This window comes from Vitis vinifera, chromosome 10 (genome assembly GCF_030704535.1).
Source record: "Vitis vinifera cultivar Pinot Noir 40024 chromosome 10, ASM3070453v1".
In the NCBI taxonomy this organism is placed as follows: domain Eukaryota; kingdom Viridiplantae; phylum Streptophyta; class Magnoliopsida; order Vitales; family Vitaceae; genus Vitis; species Vitis vinifera.
Genome location: NC_081814.1, coordinates 5,397,146 through 5,415,281, shown reverse-complemented (window position 1 = coordinate 5,415,281; position 18,136 = coordinate 5,397,146). Strand labels below are relative to the sequence as shown.

Here is an 18,136-nt window from a genome sequence, read left to right as displayed (position 1 = left end):
TCAGGAGCAGAGTTGATCAAAGCAATGCTGATGATTCATTGGAATGAGAACACGCACTCTGACTAGAAGCCAGTATTCTTGTAAGCTACTTCTTGCTTTTCCCTCTTCAGCATAAAATTTTCTCAACCAACCATTCGAATCCTTGCTTTCTAAGCTAACAACTCGATCAAACCCATCATCCAATGGAAAATGTTAAGAGTTTGTTAGATGTAATAATTTAACGAATGGACCGCCTAACAACTAGCTTAATATAAAATTGCTACAAATCTTAATCAAAATTGACCAGTTTGATTGCTAACTTTGTTGTTATTCCAGCTGCTTGTCAAATGCCCATTATTATCTTCAATGGTTCTTATCCTCCTCATCGGCTGATTCAACCCCACTGACCTGAAAGGGCATTAGTCACTGGACCAAGTCTCTACTTTCATAGGATTAGCCGATTAGGGTGGGAGTCGTAAAAGTAGCAAACACTTTATTAAATTTATTGCCATTTTCTCGCATAGTAGTAGAATGGAAAATTTAATCATTTGCTCTATGGGTAAGAGTCCAATCATGTATTTGATTTGAGGGGGATTATGAGTAGATCCAGCAAACTTCTCATGGAAAAAGTCCTCGTTTGCTGTTGGACAAAGCTGACTTAAAACTTAAAAAGACTCATGGCTGTCTCTTTAACCCCTTCGAGGGGGTGTACTTGGGCTTTGGGTAGACCTAGATGTACCTGCCCCGAACCACTGCAACCTTCCCCAGACGTATTAGTTGAACCTCCATGGTGGGTTTCCTAACTCATGCCCCACAATCAATTTCCAGCTAAAAACGAGACAACCAGTGGCGTGTGTATTTACCATTAAGTCGTGATCTGTTTGATTGAACTCTCTCAGCTACTCACCTTGGAAGAGTCTTGGTCGTGACTTGAATAGGGGTTTCTACGGCTGGATTTTCACTTTTCTAAATTTATTCGGTCAAAAAGAAATTAAATTAAATTAAATTAAAGGCCTCAATTGATGGTGACAAAGATTGACTCCCAATTAAGCATGAAATCCATGAAAATCCACTCACATGAAACGTATGCTCATCCATGTAAGCACCCAAAAAAACAGACCCATGGTTACGCAGGTGAGCAGCGGGTCACGGACGGTGCGCAGCCGCAGATTTGGACAAACTGCAGACGCGACATCAAATATGACATCTTAACCCGGAACATGTTGAGACCGGTTCAAAATCTGGCTGCTCCTTTCTTAAATTTGACTAATACTTCCAACACATTAATTTTAATTTATTTTATTTTTTTAATAATCCACACGATCGACACACTTCAGCGTGCGTGGGTAAAACTAAACTACAATTTACAAAAACCTGGTTGAAACGGCAGCTGCTCATGTCTTTCGCCTTGGGTAACCGGTTCGATGCTGGTCGTCAAAATCCTTAATATTCGCTGAACCTGCGACGTGGCTTACGTTAATGGGCAAAACGTTAGCACGAACCGCTATGAAGCATTGTGTTTTGGGCTTGTTATTATTTTTAAAACTACTTTCATGTTTTTAATTTTCCCGACTGTTGCGGGTCACATGAAAATAGAAAAGAAATCACTTTGTCATTATGGGTGTTTTAAAAAAATCAGGCAGGCAAGACTGTTCATATTTGTAGGATGTATCGTAAAAACTGAAAACATGTTTGAAAAAACTAATAAGTGTTTTGAAAAATAAAAAGAGAAAGGGAACACAGAAACAGTTTTAGGACAGATCCAATGCATGCGTCGTATGGATGTAGTGTTGAAAAGAGGGAAAGAGGGGGCTGGGGGGCACCCGTCGCCGAGATAGAGAGAGTAGCGCATGCAGTCGCAGTGATTCCATAAAACGCGGCGTTTCCGATACGAGCTTCTGCGGACTCTTTCAGCATTCACGCTTTTTTCTCTATCTTTGTCTTTTCTTCTGCTTTTTTTGGGTCTGGACGCAACTCATTCAAACTTGTCTCTAGGCTCTTAACCGATATTGCCTCCTAGCAAATCGGTTTTGTTTCGGGGAATGCGCGGCTGGGTTTTGGGCGGGGGAGCTCGTGATCCTTGAATTGAGAGGTTGGTATTGGGTCGTGGGGTTGAGATCCACTGTTTCAGCTGTGAAACGGTGGAAAATGATGCGTTTACTGTTGGGCGTTTCCTTTTTTGGGAATAAAATTGGTTTGCTTTTGGTGGCATTTCTTTTTTTTTTTTTTTCTTTTTCATTTGAGGTACCTGGAAAGGGCTTTAGAAATGGTGATTGTCTGTTTTTCTCCGATTCTGTTGATGCTTGGAAGTAGTGGTGCTTCTGGTTGTCGGTGCCAGTAAATGTTGAACATCCCTTGTGTTTTGCGAGAGTATTTCCATCGTTTTTCTTTTTTCTTGTCCTGATTCGGAATGGTCACACCTCTTAATAGCCATTTTGCCATTTTCTTTTGTTTTCAGAACATACTGTTATTTTCCGGGAAAATATCCGTGACAGACCTATTTGTGGGAAAGCAGGAGAAAATTTTTATGGAAGGGTCAGCTGTAGTTTCTTTCTTTCTTTCTTTTCTTCTTCTTCTGTTTCCCCCCTAAGATATGATATTTTCCTTCTGGATTGTTTCTTTATTTTTTCATCATCAATCCCACGTATAGCTGCTACTATTTTTGGATGGGTACCATTATGTGATTTTCTTTTGTTTATTGTAGCTCTATTTGTTATTTTTCTCTCATGCTTTTAGATTTAGAAGTCTGATGGAAATCTTTGTCGTCCCTGTAATATTTAGGAGATTCTCTCTCCCACACCCACATCCACTTAGGATCAGATGTCATTCCTCATTTCACTTCTTGTTTTGCTTTTGTTTTGGTGGGGTTTACAGTTTTTGCCTCTGAGTTCCATTTGTTTGGTAAAATAATGAGGCAAGGAAATGGATAAAAAAAATTAGGATAAACATCATGGCTTTGTTGACCTTTGTTGAATCATGATTGCCTCCTCTGAAAATATATTGGTCAGACCTATTTTACGAACCCAGCAAAATTCACATTTTTCCAAGTATCTTTTGCCCTGTTCATGCATATTTTTTGTTTCACATAGACTCAAATTGTCAAATATAATATTTTTCTAAAGTAGTTCTGATATTTGTCTCTTCTTTATATGCATTCTCTGCAGTTTGTTATGAGAATAGAATAGAAGCCTCCTCGTCTATGAAGGCATTCAAATCATGGAGGTGGCTGTTTAGAAAAAGAAATGCCGTCTTTGATGGGGTAGGGTTTGTACCTTTTGGGCTTATTTTTGGTTCTTGAAGTCTGAAGGGAAGGAGAATTTGTAAGATATTTCTCTAGTTTGATAGTCTATGAAAGCGAAAGACAATCAAAATATTGAGAAATGCATTTTTCCCAGACTTTTCTCACCTTAGGGGGGAAATTTTTTTCGTATTTTCCCCAATCTTTTCCATAGTAATGACTTTCGGTACCTTTTTTCATGGGATCCCAACATAAGAACATTGTTTTATCTATTTTTTTTTCCCCTTAACACTTTCCAACAACCAAACATGGCTTTAAGTTCTCATTAGTTTAATATATGCCAGTGCAGTAGAGGTTAACTACTTCCATTTTCTAAAGATTTTATTGATGTAATGCAGGGTGTGCAGGGAAAACCAGGATTTAATAAGATGAAACAACTTCCTTTTATGGGAATTGTATGTATTGTAATGCTGGTCATTGTATACAGAACCACAAATTATCAGTATCAACAAACAGAGGTACAGTGACTCCAGAAAATCTTTGAAAGTCATGACTTCCTGTGATCATTTATGCAGACTTAGTAGATGAGCCATTCTACCAAGGGCATCATGCCTTGTTACACTTTTTCCCAGTATTACTGATGACATACGATTTGGTTGATCATAACGGTTGCCTAATGGTTCTTAAAAATAATAGACCCATGCAACCATTTATTTAGGATAGTATTTCACGCAGAATTATCATCTTGGAAACCTTCTAAATTCTAATTACACCTCTTTTTGCCATCAGCAAGATAGATTTGTGATTATGGCTATCAGTCGGGTGCCTCATATTATCTAATTAGGTCCTATTTTTAATATGTTGCTGTGATCATTATCTTCCTGTGAAAATCTGCTGATTTTCTTGTTTTGAATTGTCAGATGGAAACAAAATTTCAACCCTTTGGCACAGTAGAGGTAATGCTCTCAGTAGAAGAGTGACTTCTCTTACGAGTTCCTTTTTTGCATTTATGTCTTTTTGATTTTTCTCTTGGTCAAAGCTTACAAGACATGAACTTACTCTCGATTTTTATGGTGGATTACATTTGATCACTGAATTACAAGTTGAATTGGTTCAACTGATTCTTTGCATCTGCATGGTTTTGATAACTCAATTTTGATTTTCCTTGTCTTCGTGCTTATTCTGAGATGCCTCTGTTGCTCTTCTCTAGGGCCTAGCATCTATGACTTTGGTTAATTTACCACGTGGTATAATTCAAGCTCGTTCAGATTTGGAGTTAAGGCCTCTATGGTCAACAAGTAGTTCAAGGTCAAAGGTGAGGTGCTGATTCTGTTGCCTCTAGCATTAGCTTTTAAACTTCTTTCTGGTTCATGAACTTACATTTGGGCCGTCTAATAGACTATTGATTGAATACTAAATTTTACTCATTATTGTCTATCCATGTTTGTTTTTCTCTATCAGAGTTTTATGAGTGTGATGGCTTTTTTCAATTTTCAGGTTGATGATTCCAGCGAGCATAATTTGCTGGCAATTCCAGTTGGTATTAAGCAGAAGTATAATGTTGATGCCATTGTTGAAAAGGTATTATATTCCATTTATGTTCAACATCCCAGGAAGTGGACATTATTTGCCTAATCTCTGTGAATTCAGTTTCTTCCAGAGAATTTTACAATCATTCTATTCCATTATGACGGAAATGTGGATGGGTGGTGGGATCTTGATTGGAGTAGCAAGGCCATACACATAGTTGCTCAGAACCAAACAAAATGGTAAAATTATCAATTCATACTTGATTTTAGTAGAAGAGCTAGTGAAATGAGGTCTTTCTAATTTCCCATGGACTAGGGTTTCTTGACTAAAGATGAGGCCCCAAACAACCAATATCTGATTTTGTTTTTGCTCTCCCTTCGGGGGTGAGGATGAGGATGAGGATGAGGGCTTTCGGCAATTATAATCATATTAGAGTTTACAATGCCTGAAAATTGGTCCGTAACTTAGATATTCTGAATGGATGCACAAGACCCTCTGGTGGGCTTCTCAAATGGCAGGTCCTACCATTGTCTTCATTGTTACATGCCCAATTCTATTTAAGTGCATCCAACTTGCTGAGAGAAAAGCAGTCAAATGATAGGTCCTACCATTGGCTTTGCCAACCAGTGTGTCCTTTTGTTTTTAGGTTGTTTGTCTAGTTTAATCCATCTAACTTTGGTAGATGACGGTAGTATTAATCCCAGTTGTGTGGCAATATATTGTTTTGATTTCAGGTGGTTTGCAAAACGCTTTCTACATCCAGATGTTGTATCCATTTATGATCACATCTTCCTTTGGGATGAAGATTTGGGAGTTGAAAATTTTCACCCAAGAAGGTAAATTTAATGGGCTTTTTGGACATGTCCTGTATATGGTAGTCTGATGTCACCTTCTTTTGGGAATGAAATGTCGTACAATTAATTCATCATGATAGCACTGAAAATCCCAAATTCAAAGGTCAGTGAGAAAGACATGATAACATATGGTGTAATGACAATGGCCTTTGATAAAGTTGGATGGTGAAAATAATTGTGTAGTAGGCTGCAAGTTGGGATTTAAGGTTTTATCAAATTGAGTTTAAAGTCTTCATTGTTGTTTTGGATCCCTGAAAAAATTATTACATTGTGGCATTCTGGATCTTGATATCTTCAGTATTTAGGATACTGTTGGTACTAGTAGATTAATAAAATTATCGAAAACTCAAACTCCAAAACACCCTAACATGAAAGATTTTGGAATACTGAGAATTTCTTTCTTGGCAGGATGTCTCATGTCTCCCTTGTAAAAATGCTTCCCATTCTTGATGAACATCCTTCTGTACGTTTATTTTGTTTCTATTGATTTTTGGCATTTTAATCAAATCTCCAGCTCTTTATACACTTTTATGTGTACATTACATTGTTTTGTATCTCATTTGCTCTTGCTCATGCTGGAACTATCTATTTAGGAAAAAGAAAAGGTTGATTTTTCTTAAGAGCTATAGATGATTTTATTGAGAAGAGCATAACAAAAGGGGATGTATCCTGCATACATAGGAGGTATAGAATAAGTACCTAAGGCACTAGCAACACCTTAGTCCCCCACCTCAACAGTCAACTAAATATAACAGGATTTTCCAAATTTAATTTCCATGGCCTCCAACAAAGAGGGATGAGTGGCGGATACTTGTGAGTTGTAAGGAAAAGGGAATAGTTGGAGCCCCCGCTTCTCAAGGCAGTTTAATGATTGAGAGATGGCTGAGGTGGAGAGTTTCTTTCGAAAATTACATTTGATGGTAACTAAAAGGGAAGTGGAGAACAATCTGAGGTGGCATGAATCCAAATGCGGCAAGTTTTTAGTTGAATCTCTCTATTCTTTTCTTTCAAGGGCCCATAGTGTGTCCTTTCCAGCTACTATAGTGTGGAGGACTTGGGCACCTTTGAAGGTTAGCTTTTTCGCCTGGGAAGCGTCTTGGGTAGAATCCTTACTATCAACCAGCTCAAGAGGGGATGGAGTTTACTAAGTAATGATACTTGTGCAAAGGTGCGGAAGAAACGATAGATCACTTGCTTCTTGATTGTATCCAAAGCAAGAATGTTGTGGCATCTGATTTTTTCTCATTTTGAGTGGAGTGGGTTATGCATTATTCAGTCAGATGGCACTTGTTGAGTTAGCATGGCTTTTTTGTGGGGAAAAAACGGAAAAAGCGTGAAGGGCTGCTCCCTTATGTTTGATGTGGACTCTTTGGAAGGAGATAAACAAAAGGGCTTTCAATAATGCTGAGCAATCTGACCAAACAATCAAATCTGTTTTTTTGTATACTTTTGGGACTTGGGTTATGGTGTACATAGAGGATCACACAATGTTATTATTAGATTTCATAGATTGGTTGAGCTTAAAGTAAGGAAATGTGTCCTTTTGTTGTCACTAATAGGCTTTTTTTGTATACCTCATGCGTACTTTGCTATGCCTCCTTTTAGGCGCCTTTAAGGCATGTTTGTCCCATTTGCCTATCAAAAAAAAAAAAAAGTACATGGAGAGAGGCTTTTCAATTTTGGTTCTGAGTCGGACCCCGTTGGGGTATTACGACTTCTCTGGTGGTGGTTGGGAGGTTGCCCAGAGAGACTCCCAGGGCTGCAGTGGCAATGGTGTAGGGTTTATGGAGCAAGGGGCAGTAGCCAATTGGGAGTTGATGGAGACCAGCAATGGTAGTGATGGTGAAGGTGGGGAGGAGCTACGTCTGATCCGTACAGAGACACAGGGAGACAAAGGATGGGAAGAGGTTGAGTGGGAAGATAGTGAATTGGCCAGGTTTAGCAAATTTCTGGGGTTTTCGACAAAAGGCTTGGAGAAGGATATATTGGATTTTTTGGTGAAGATCAGAAAAAGGAGGGAAAAAGTCCATAGTAAAATTCTTCTGGACAAATCGAAGTTTGAACGGGAGCTGAAAAGATTAGAATGCTCCATTAATTACGAAAGGGGGAAGAAGCTGAGGAATGGGACGCAAGTAAGAGGGGATCAAATGTTGGTTATCCAATGAAGTTAAGACTGTTAAGTTGGAACGTGCGGGGAGCTAATGATAGCTCCAAAAGGAAGGTGATTAAGGCCATGATTAGGAGTCAAAGGGTCGACTTGTTTTGCCTCCAGGAGACAAAAATTCAATCTATGGCTGAGGGAGTGGTTAGGAGTCTAGGGACTGGGAGGTTCCTGGAATGGGGTGCTCTGGATGCTCATGGCTCTGCGGGTGGTGTGCTGATTTGTTGGGATAAAAGAACCTTGGAAATGATTGAGATGGAAGTGGGTCAGTTCTCTATTTCCTGTAGGCTACGGAATGTGGAGGATGGGTTTGTCTGGACCTTCACAGGTGTTTATGGGCCGTTCTCTAGGGAGGATAAGGAGGCTTTTTGGGAAGAGTTAGGGGCAATTAGAGGCATATGGAGTGATCCGTGGTGTATTGGGGGCGATTTTAATGTCGTCCTGTCTCAAAGAGAAAGAAGCAGTCAGGGAAGGATAAGTGGTGCAATGAGAAGATTCGCCCAGGTAGTAGATGATTTAGAGCTTCTAGATCTTCCGCTGCAAGGTGGTGTGTTTTCATGGAGTGGGGGTAGAAATAACCAAGCATGGGCAAGATTGGATAGATTCCTTGTGACCCAGTGCTGGCTGGACAAGTTTTGTGGGATTGTTCAATGTAGGTTGCCGAGGCCCACATCTGATCATTTCCCTATTATGCTGAAGGGTGGAGGGTTAAGACGAGGCCCATCTCCGTTTAGGTTTGAAAATATGTGGCTGAAAGTTGATGGCTTTAAGGACCTCCTTAGGGACTGGTGGCAGGGGACAGTGGTGAGGGGGAAGGCCAGCTTTAGATTGGCCTCTAAGCTGAAGGTGATGAAACAGAAAATCAAAGAGTGGAATAGGGAGGTGTTTGGCAGACTTGAAGTTAACAAGAACTTGGCTCTCCAGCAGGTCGAGTTCTGGGACAGGGTGGAGAGTGAAAGGAGCCTGTCAGAAAACGAAACGGAAATGAAAAAAGAAGCTAAGGAAACTTTCAAGAAGTGGGTTCTTCTGGAAGAAACCCATTGGAGACAAGTGTCAAGGGAGTTGTGGTTGAAGGAAGGAGACAAAAATACAGGTTTCTTCCATCGCATGGCCAATGCCCATTGTAGAAATAATTCCCTGGACAGAATCAAAATCAATGGGGTGTGGAGGGCTGAGGAGCAGGAGGTAAGGGAGGGGATTGTGCAAAATTTCCAGCAACTTCTCACTGAAGAGCCAAGTTGGAGAGCGGATATTGAGGGGCTGCACCTCCCTCGCCTAAATTCTTGTGAGGCTGAAGGTTTGGAGGTGCCTTTCACTATGGAAGAGATCCATGCTGCTTTGATGGGCATGAATGGGGACAAAGCTCCTGGACCAGACGGGTTTACAGGGGCTTTTTGGCAAACTTGTTGGGAATTTGTGAAGGAGGATATCATGGATCTGTTCAAGGAGTTCTATGTACAAAAATCTTTTGAAAAGAGTCTCAACACCACTTTCTTGGTTCTTATCCCTAAGAAAGGGGGAGCGGAGGATCTTGGGGAGTTCCGGCCTATTAGCTTGTTAGGGGGTTTGTACAAGCTTGTGGCGAAGGTGTTGACAAATAGATTGAAGAAGGTCCTTGGAAAGGTGGTTTCAATGGATTAGAACGCCTTTGTGAGGGGGAGACAGATCTTGGATGCCTCTCTTATAGCTAATGAGGTGGTTGATTTCTGGTACAAGCGTAAGGAGAAGGGGCTGATCTGCAAATTGGACATCGAAAAAGCATATGACAGCATCAACTGGAGTTTCCTTATGAAGGTCTTACAAAAGATGGGATTTGGGACTCGGTGGATGGAGTGGATTTGGTGGTGCATTTCAACTGCCAAATTTTCTCTTTTGGTAAATGGGGTACCGGCAGGTTTTTTCCCAAGTTCTAAGGGGCTGCGTCAGGGTGATCCTCTATCTCCCTATCTCTTTGTCATGGGTATGGAAGTGTTAAGTGCTCTCATAAGAAGGGCTGTTGGGGGAGGGTTCGTCTCAGGGTACAACCTTAAGGGAAGAGGAGGGCTGGTGATGGAGGTTTCTCATCTATTATTTGCGGATGACACAATCATTTTTTGTGAAGCTAAGAAAGAGTATCTAACCTCTTTAAGCTGGATTTTGGCTTGGTTTGAGGCGGCATCTGGTCTAAGAATAAACCTAGCTAAAAGCGTGCTAATCCCTATTGGGGAGGTTGAAGAAATTGAGGAAATGGCAGTGGAGCTTGGGTGCAAAGTGGGAGCTCTTCCCTCAGTTTATCTGGGGCTGCCTCTTGGAGTCCATCACAAGGCCATATCTATGTGGGATGGGGTGGAAGAAAGAATGAGGAGAAGATTAGCCCTTTGGAAAAGACAATACATTTTTAAGGGCGGGAGAATAACCCTCATCAAGAGCACCTTGGCCAGCATTCCAATTTATCAATTGTCCCTTTTTCGTATGCCAAAGTCAGTAGCGAAAAGGCTTGAAAAGTTACAAAGAGATTTTCTTTGGGGAGGGGGGAGGATGGAAAGGAAAGTTCACCTTATCAACTGGGAGGTGGTGTGCACTCAAAAAGTGAATGGTGGGCTTGGAATACGGAAGATTGATCTCCTTAACAAAGCCTTATTGAGCAAGTGGATTTGGAGGTTTGCCGTTGAAGAGGATATTCTTTGGAAGAAAGTGATTGGGGTGAAATATGGTCAAGAAGGCCTTGGTTGGCGGACAAATGAAGCCCGCGGAGCCTTTGGGGTTGGGGTTTGGAAGGAGATCTTGAAGGAGGCAAATTGGTGTTGGGATAACATTAGGTTTAAGGTGGGGAAGGGGACGAGGGTAAACTTTTGGACTGATCATTGGTGTGGTGAAGAGGCGCTGTCCAGAATTTTCCCTCAATTATTTGCTTTGGCTGTCCACAAAAATGCAACTATCAGTGAGGTTTGGGACTCTAGCCTTGGTCAAGGAGGTTGGAATCTCAGATTTGCTAGGGATTCAAATGATTGGGAGCTGGATTTAATAGAAGCTATGTTTAACATGCTGAGGGATTTCAAGATCTCCCAAGAGGAGGACTCGGTGGTTTGGAGAGGCGGAGGTCAAGGTATTTTTGGAGTCAGATGTGCTTACAATCTGCTGGCTGCTCCTAACTCCATTGATTTCCCGGTTAGATGCATTTGGGTGGACAAGGTCCCTACTAAAGCTGCTTTTTTTGCTTGGGAAGCTACATGGGGGAAGATCCTTACGTTGGATAGGCTCCAAAGAAGAGGGTGACAGCTTCCTAACTGCTGTTTTTTGTGTGGTTGTGAAGAGGAAAATGTAAATCACATTCTTTTACATTGTACAGTGGCTAGGGTTCTCTGGGATATTATCCTTGCCTTGTTTGGGGCTCATTGGGTGTTCCCAGAGACGGTCATAGAGGTGTTACTTAGTTGGAGGGGCTCCTTTGTGGGGAAAAAGAGGAAAAAAATCTGGAATTCCATACCGGTGTGTATTTTTTGGACGGTTTGGAAGGAGAGAAATAGATTAACCTTTAGAGGGGGTTCCTTAGACATACAGAAACTCAAAAATCACTTTGTTTGTAACTTGTGGAGTTGGGCTAGAGTGTACATGGGAGAGGAGTCCTCTTCGCTTTTACTTTTTTTGGAGTGGCTAGCGGCTACCTAAGGGCCGTTTGAGGCTGCTTGTCTTTTTTGCGTTTTGGGGTGTGGCTGAGTTTGTATACATCCTGTATGCTTTTGGCTTTTTTGCCCTTTAATACAAGTTGCGCTTATTTATCAAAAAAAAAAATTTTGGTTCTGAGCCTCCACACCCTGAAAACATCTTATGCTATGCTCTCTGCACATGGACTGAAGCAAGCAAAGAAGGATAATCATCCAAAACCTCTTCCTATTCTTTCTCACAAAGTTTCCATGGCATCCTAATGATAGTTCCATGATTAAGTGAGATAACACCCACAACCTCACTTAGAAAAGAGAACACAAAGAAGCATAAACTATGTGACACCATATAATGAATAAAAATGTGGTTGGTTGATTCCTGATCTTGCTTGCATAGGAAACACCAACTCGCTAATGGTGAAGCCCGCCTTTTAAGCTGATCATAAGCAAAGATTTTCTTTCAAGTAGCTTCCTAATCGAAGAAACTGACATTAGAAGGTGTCAACGGAATCTAGAACTTCCTTGGTGTGAAAGGAGCCTTGCATCCTTGGACTAAAAAAATTGTTGAAAGGTTTCATTAGAATATTGTCTTTTATAGTTAGCCTCCATCCCAAGCTATCAACACAACCGCCTTTCACTACCATGGATTAAATACTTTGAAGAAAATCTGGCACCAAGAGTCAAACCAAAACCTTGTTTGAGATCCATCGCCAACAGTAATGCTTGGACAAGCTTAAAATGTTTCCCAACCTTCTCCTATAACCTTCCGGAGATTGATTCCATACCCTTCCTTGCTTACCTTTGAGATCCAACCCGCTTCCACTTCCATATTTGCTTTAGATGACTCGTCTCCACATAAAACCCCTCTATTGCATACCTCTAAAGCAATTTCTCTAGTAAGTTGTGTTGAGCTCTAAAAGTCCTGTAATAATCCAGAGGATATCTTTCTGAATATTCTCCAACCTAGTCCTGACTACATTTGGGATCCGAGCATTAACATAATTTATTTGTTTGTGTGAATGTTTTTACTTGGTTTTGAGTTATGGTTTGTTAGGTTTTATTTCATGCTGTGATGAGCTCCTAATAGTAAATACTGGCTGTTCTAATTTATTTGTGGTTTTTCTCTTTTCAGATACTTGGACATCATGAAATCAGAAGGACTAGAGATTTCTCAACCAGCTTTAGACCCAAATTCTACAGATATACATCACAGGATCACCATCCGGAAAAGAATGAAGAAGGTTCATAGGTGAATGAAATTTAAAAATAATTGATAATACAAATATTTTTATTTGGAAACCTGTTATGCTAATATAGATATTTACTTAATGCAGAAGAGTCTGGGACCTTAGAGGTAGTGTGAAGTGTTCAAATATTAGTGAAGGACCACCATGCACTGGGTAAGTAATCATTTACTGGCATAGTTTTTTTTTTTTTTTTGATAGGTAAATTTTTGTCCCGATTGGGACTTGAACCTGGAACCTCCCACAAACCCTCCCCATTCCTTGACCACTTGAGCCAGGCCCCAAGGGCTTATTGGCATAATTATTTTTATCATGTACATTGGTCAAATATTATGTTTCATCTCACATTTTGAATTATTTCTATCCTTCATTAAGCTGTTCAGTAGCATTTTGACCAATGCTTGATCTACTAGAGAAGCAATATATTTCTCCATTGCTGCAATCTTTTAATTACAAACAACTCGAAATTTCAGGAAGCACTCAGAGTTATAAAATATTTAACTAACAAGGACTGGGCAAAGGATGAGGATATCTGATTTATGTTGTTTATTCACATGTGATTTGTAGTTTTGTAGAAGGAATGGCTCCTGTATTTTCAAGATCTGCCTGGCGTTGTACTTGGCATCTCATACAGGTAAACTTTTGTCTCTGGTCCATTCAGAGTGCTCGTCATTTAAACTACTTCAAATATTTTCTGTGATCTCCACACCTACATCCACTTTCTCAAACTTTGGATTTGTTTTATATAAATAAGTCTACATGATTGTTGCAAATTTCATGTTGAGTAGATGAAAGCATTGTGTCATCTGATGACTATAAAATACTAGCAATTTTATTCACTTTGAGGATTTTGGACCCATTCAAGATTTCTGGAGGAAAATATATATTTGTATCTGTAGTGGCCATCTTTGATTACAGGGTTGGGTCATCATCTTGATTGAGTTTTATAATTGTTTTTCATTTTTTTCATCTTCAAAACAATGAAGTTATATATATATATATATCAAATTGGTCAAACAATGGAAACAAGTGTGGGAATTTATTTATGTAGTGGGCTTTAGTTTTGCCAGGCTATGTTTGAAGCTATATGATACTTGTGTTACCTATGGGGTGTATCATGGAGAACCATGCTTCATGCTGTGTTGAGCAAACCAAGTTTCTTGAAGTTTAAGCTTGTTGGATTTGAGCCCACAATGTATATTATACACTCTACCAATCTCCCTCATGTGTAACCTCCTTTGGGCATACACGTAGGCTTAATAAATTGAGGAAATAAATTTTGTAAACAAATTTATTAAATTTTTATTGGATTTAACTCATTGGCTATTGATAGCCTGTGCATAAAGTTTTAATGATGAGTTGTGATAATTAACTTTTTGTGGATCTCAATTCCACACGGTTTTTAACCACACTTTACTTCTGGAATTTGTAAACAAATTTATTAAATTTTTCGTTTGAATTTAATGCATTGGCTATTGATAGCCTGTGCATAAAGTTGTAATGATGGGATTGTGGATCACCATTCTGCCTTTATCTACCAGAACAAGAAGAAATGGGCTTCTTCCTAAACTGTTGAAAGACGAATCTAGTTGTGTGGTCATGATTGATAGTGAAAGTTGCATGCAATATGCAGTGTGCTTGTATGTAATTTGCTCTTGCTTTCTGATTGACTCATCAAATGTAGCTAATTCTTATTGCTTTTTCAAATTTCAACCTTCTTATTTTTTTATTTTTTTTTCCACTCCAATTAAGTTTCTGTTTTCATAGATATTTGTCTGTATACATAATTTGTGAGCATTACTCTGTATGTGGAAGCAAAATCTGGCAATTTTGTTTTTGTTTTTGTTTTTTATTTTATTTTAATAGATTTCATTATAGATTTGTGACCTTTGCCTTATTTCTTTTTTCAATTTTTCCTATCAGAATGATCTTGTGCATGGATGGGGAATGGATATGAAACTTGGGTATTGTGCACAGGTGAGATTTACTTTGCACATTTCTTGGGCAAGATTTAGTGCCTCATATTGTCCATCCATTCATTCTTTGTTTGATGAGCACTACTGACGGTCCTGTCAGATTGCTTTCCTATAATATCCACTTGTTATTTATTTGTTTTGATATTTCACTGCTTCATCTGGATCACTTTCCTAGTAATCTAAATCCATATATGAATATAGATCCTCCCTTCTTTGGAATTCTGCAAACATCTTGATTTATCTTTTGTTGATGATCTTATAACAGTTTGCTGAACTATGTATTCATAATTTTTTGGATGAATATGAATTTAGGCACTATTGAATAGCATGTGATGTACTTCTTTTCCTTTTGAAAACTGAAAGAGCAAAATGTTGTCTTTTAATAGAGAAAAGTTGCTTTGCAAGTCTCACTAGAGCAAAAAACTCATCTTAGGTACTTCATCTCAAAAGGAAAAAATGTTTTTCATTTTTATTAATAATATCACCATTATCAGTATTACTGTCAGTCCATTGCTTAGGCATGGTTACAAAGTCTACTATTGCCAATGCTCCCTCATACCTGCATTATTCTTCTTAACACTACCATTGCCACATCCCCCTTCCTCCAAGGCTGATACACGACCATTAACACTGCCATTGCCAACACACTGCTAGCTTTGTTCTTAAAGCAGCAATTGACCCACTATCTTAAGCTTACCGGGCTAACATTCTTCATCATGTGTGGTAAAACCTGCATCTGAAGAGTCAAACAGTAGGAACAACAGAGTAAATAAATTGGGGAGGAAACAGACCAAGGAACTTGACTTTGAGACTTGTAGAAACCAGAGTTCTGATGCCAAGTTAAGCTAGAAATTGACCCAGAAGCTTAAGCTTATCAGGGTAACAACTGCAGTTGTCATTGTGATCACTACAAATGCCATTGCCAGCATCACCGCCACCACTACCACCATCTGAAGATGCTCCTGCACAATCATAAACACTGTTTTGCCTCAGCCTCTGTTGCCAATTAGCATTACCTCTCCTACTAATATCACTGTTAACAGCTCCTCCTAGCTTCACCATTGGTACTAGCAGTACAATCTTGCACCACTATTGGCACTATTGCCAACATCACTTGTAAGACCTCTATCACCAGCACCTCGAACAACATAGGCTTTGCATTGTATTTCACTTGCCTCTTCTAGTTGACTCCAACTAGTTGAGATTAAGGTTCTGTTGAATTGAGGAGGTTCGCTTTAGTAAAGTACTTCAGATTGACTAGAATATTATATTTCTGAAAAGAAAAAATGTGGCATTTTACAGGGGGACCGGTCAAAAAAGGTGGGAGTCATTGATAGTGAATTCATTGTTCATCAGGGCATACAAACTCTGGGTGGTGGCAGTCCCTCTGCAAAAAAGGTAATTGGATTTGCCTTCTTTTTTTTGGTACTTTGGGTTGCAACTGTTTCATTATTATATGTACTACTTGGATGTGATGTACAAATTCTTAAGCCCATGCATGCCTCTACTAAGAATGATCTCTTTAAGCATTATGCTGATCACCAAATTGCAATTGAATTCATTGCTAATGCAGAAAAAGGAGAGGAGAGGATTTAATTTGCATAAGCAGAAACAGCCTAGGCAATGCATTTTAGATTGGGTTATTTGGAAACTTTGATCTTAACCAATATGTAGACTTTGATATCCAATAAAATCATTTTCTTGAATGATGGTTTGAATTTGACAAATATTGTCCATTTTAGCTTTGCACTGTGGTTTCTTTGATAAGAATCTTTTGAGCGGACTGATTGATTCACTAGATTCTGCATTTGTTGTTTTCAAGAACGAGATTATTAGCTAACTCAAAATATGCACTGATCTTAACAGCTGATGAAGGATGATGTGATGACTGAATTGTTTTCAGAATAGCCTTTTAGCCCACCTTTTCCTCCATTGTCACAACCCCCTCCCCCCCACTCTCTCCTCTTAAGTAACAGAATAGTTTCAATAATGCACCAGAGCACATCATCAACATCATGAAATCATCATTTCTACTGTTACGGTGGTGTTTTGCGTATCTCCTGTACCTGGAGCTGTAAATATCCTTTATGTTTGTGCAGGTTTCAAAAGATACGTTTCTTGACGAAACAGTGAAGGTATACTATACACCTTTACTACAAGCAATAGGTGGCTTTTTTCCTTCATTGCTATAATCATTTTAGTCATTCTCAAATTTTATGTTGTTTCCCTCTTGATATTCAGAGACAAGGTGCTCCTGCTGTTGATACACGATCTGAGGTGAGAGTTGCTGAACTTGTAATCTAATAGCATCTCCAGTCTGGTTTCTCTTATTATGTGCCTAAGTTGCTTGTAGCTATAGTGATCATACACCTAGTTCCCTGGCTGGAGTGAGCCTGACAGGAAATACTTGAAATCCCATTTTCAACATTTTCCTTTACAGTCATTGTTCTTTCAGATACCATACAGAAGTTGACCTTAGATTCTTCTTCTCCAAAGAATAAGTGAATATCTTGGGTTGGGTTTGGGCATTTTGCATATTTGTATGTTTTGGATATTCAAAATTAGTAACATGACTAAACTTGGTTCCTCCATTTAAATTGGATTGAACAGATTAGAAGGCAGTCAACATGGGAGCTTCATGTCTTCCGAGACCGGTGGGATAAAGCTGTAAAAGAGGATAGGAAGTGGGTTGATCCATTTAAGAAAATCCAAAGACGCCGCATCCAAAAACGCAAAAGCCATCAATTCTGAGCTGAACCTCACCAAGCTACTCAGAATTCTGAGTTGGCCTTCATACAGCTGCAGTTAGTCTCACCTATACTTTGTAACACTGTAGGATCCATTGAATCCTCATAATTAGTTCATTATTTGAAATCATTATAGGTTTTGTATTTGGTCACTCATGTATCTAGTTGTTGTAACTGTTTTTGATCCTGTATTTTCTTCATGCCTTCAATATAAAGGATGGTTATCCACAATGTTGATTATAGTGGGAAACAAAGAACTAAGAATTATTTTACTGTACATTGAATCACATTCCTTGGGATCTTCCAGTTCTTGGAGGTTTTTTCCTTGATGGTTGTGTCCTGGTTTGAATCCATAATCCAGTTTGTTGTCATGAGTCATGATCTGTCCTGGAGGCTTTTTGAACCTTTTAGGGTGAATTTTATCCATTCAAGTGGAAGCCAGTGTGATATTGTGAGGTTTTTGCTGCAATAGAAGAAGGTAAAAGCAAAAAAGAAAATTTCTATTGGATTCAAAATGAATGATGATAAAAAGAGTGGGAAACAAACTTTACCTTAAAATTTTCACTGTGCTTGCCTTTTCCTTCCTTGATGCAGGGAACAAAAAGAATCTTAATGGATTTAGTCCATCAAAATCTTTGTCGGATATCCAGTGGAGGAATTCAAATTGGGCATAAATCGAAATTTGTTCCTAGGTCTTTGTCCTATGGGTGAGTGTGAAACCTATGCCATGTAGTTGAATTTTGAATTCAGAATCTTTAGACAAAGT

The 18,136-nt window shown here is 39.2% G+C and overlaps 1 protein-coding gene across 9 annotated transcripts; it reads left to right on the top strand.

Moving 5' to 3' along the window:
• The first annotated feature begins 1,527 nt into the window (after window positions 1-1,527).
• Window positions 1,528-17,647, top strand: LOC100257753 (uncharacterized). 9 transcript variants are annotated; one of them, XM_059739927.1, is made up of 17 exons: window positions 2,224-2,349; window positions 2,438-2,514; window positions 3,144-3,238; window positions 3,616-3,735; window positions 4,138-4,173; window positions 4,428-4,532; window positions 4,715-4,798; window positions 4,868-4,986; window positions 5,482-5,583; window positions 12,536-12,652; window positions 12,738-12,803; window positions 13,215-13,281; window positions 14,571-14,624; window positions 15,926-16,021; window positions 16,723-16,758; window positions 16,865-16,900; window positions 17,234-17,647. In XM_059739927.1, the coding sequence occupies exons 3-17, from the start codon at window positions 3,179-3,181 to the stop codon at window positions 17,372-17,374; spliced, it is 1,239 nt and encodes a 412-aa protein (XP_059595910.1). In that variant the 5' UTR covers window positions 2,224-2,349; window positions 2,438-2,514; window positions 3,144-3,178; the 3' UTR covers window positions 17,375-17,647. The 9 variants fall into 9 exon arrangements, with proteins under 9 accessions (XP_059595913.1, XP_059595906.1, XP_059595908.1 ...); XM_059739928.1 differs by having other exon boundaries at window positions 2,255-2,322; XM_059739929.1 differs by having other exon boundaries at window positions 2,298-2,316.
• Window positions 17,648-18,136: the final 489 nt, after the last annotated feature.

Coding starts and splice junctions, on each gene's coding strand:
- LOC100257753 (XM_059739923.1), top strand. CDS start 2,128: ATGATGCGTTTACTGTTGGGCGTTTCCTTTTTTGGGAATAAAATTGGT. Junction 3,736..4,137: donor ATCAGTATCAACAAACAGAG/GTACAGTGACTC, acceptor TTGAATTGTCAG/ATGGAAACAAAATTTCAACC. Junction 4,987..5,481: donor GCTCAGAACCAAACAAAATG/GTAAAATTATCA, acceptor TTTTGATTTCAG/GTGGTTTGCAAAACGCTTTC.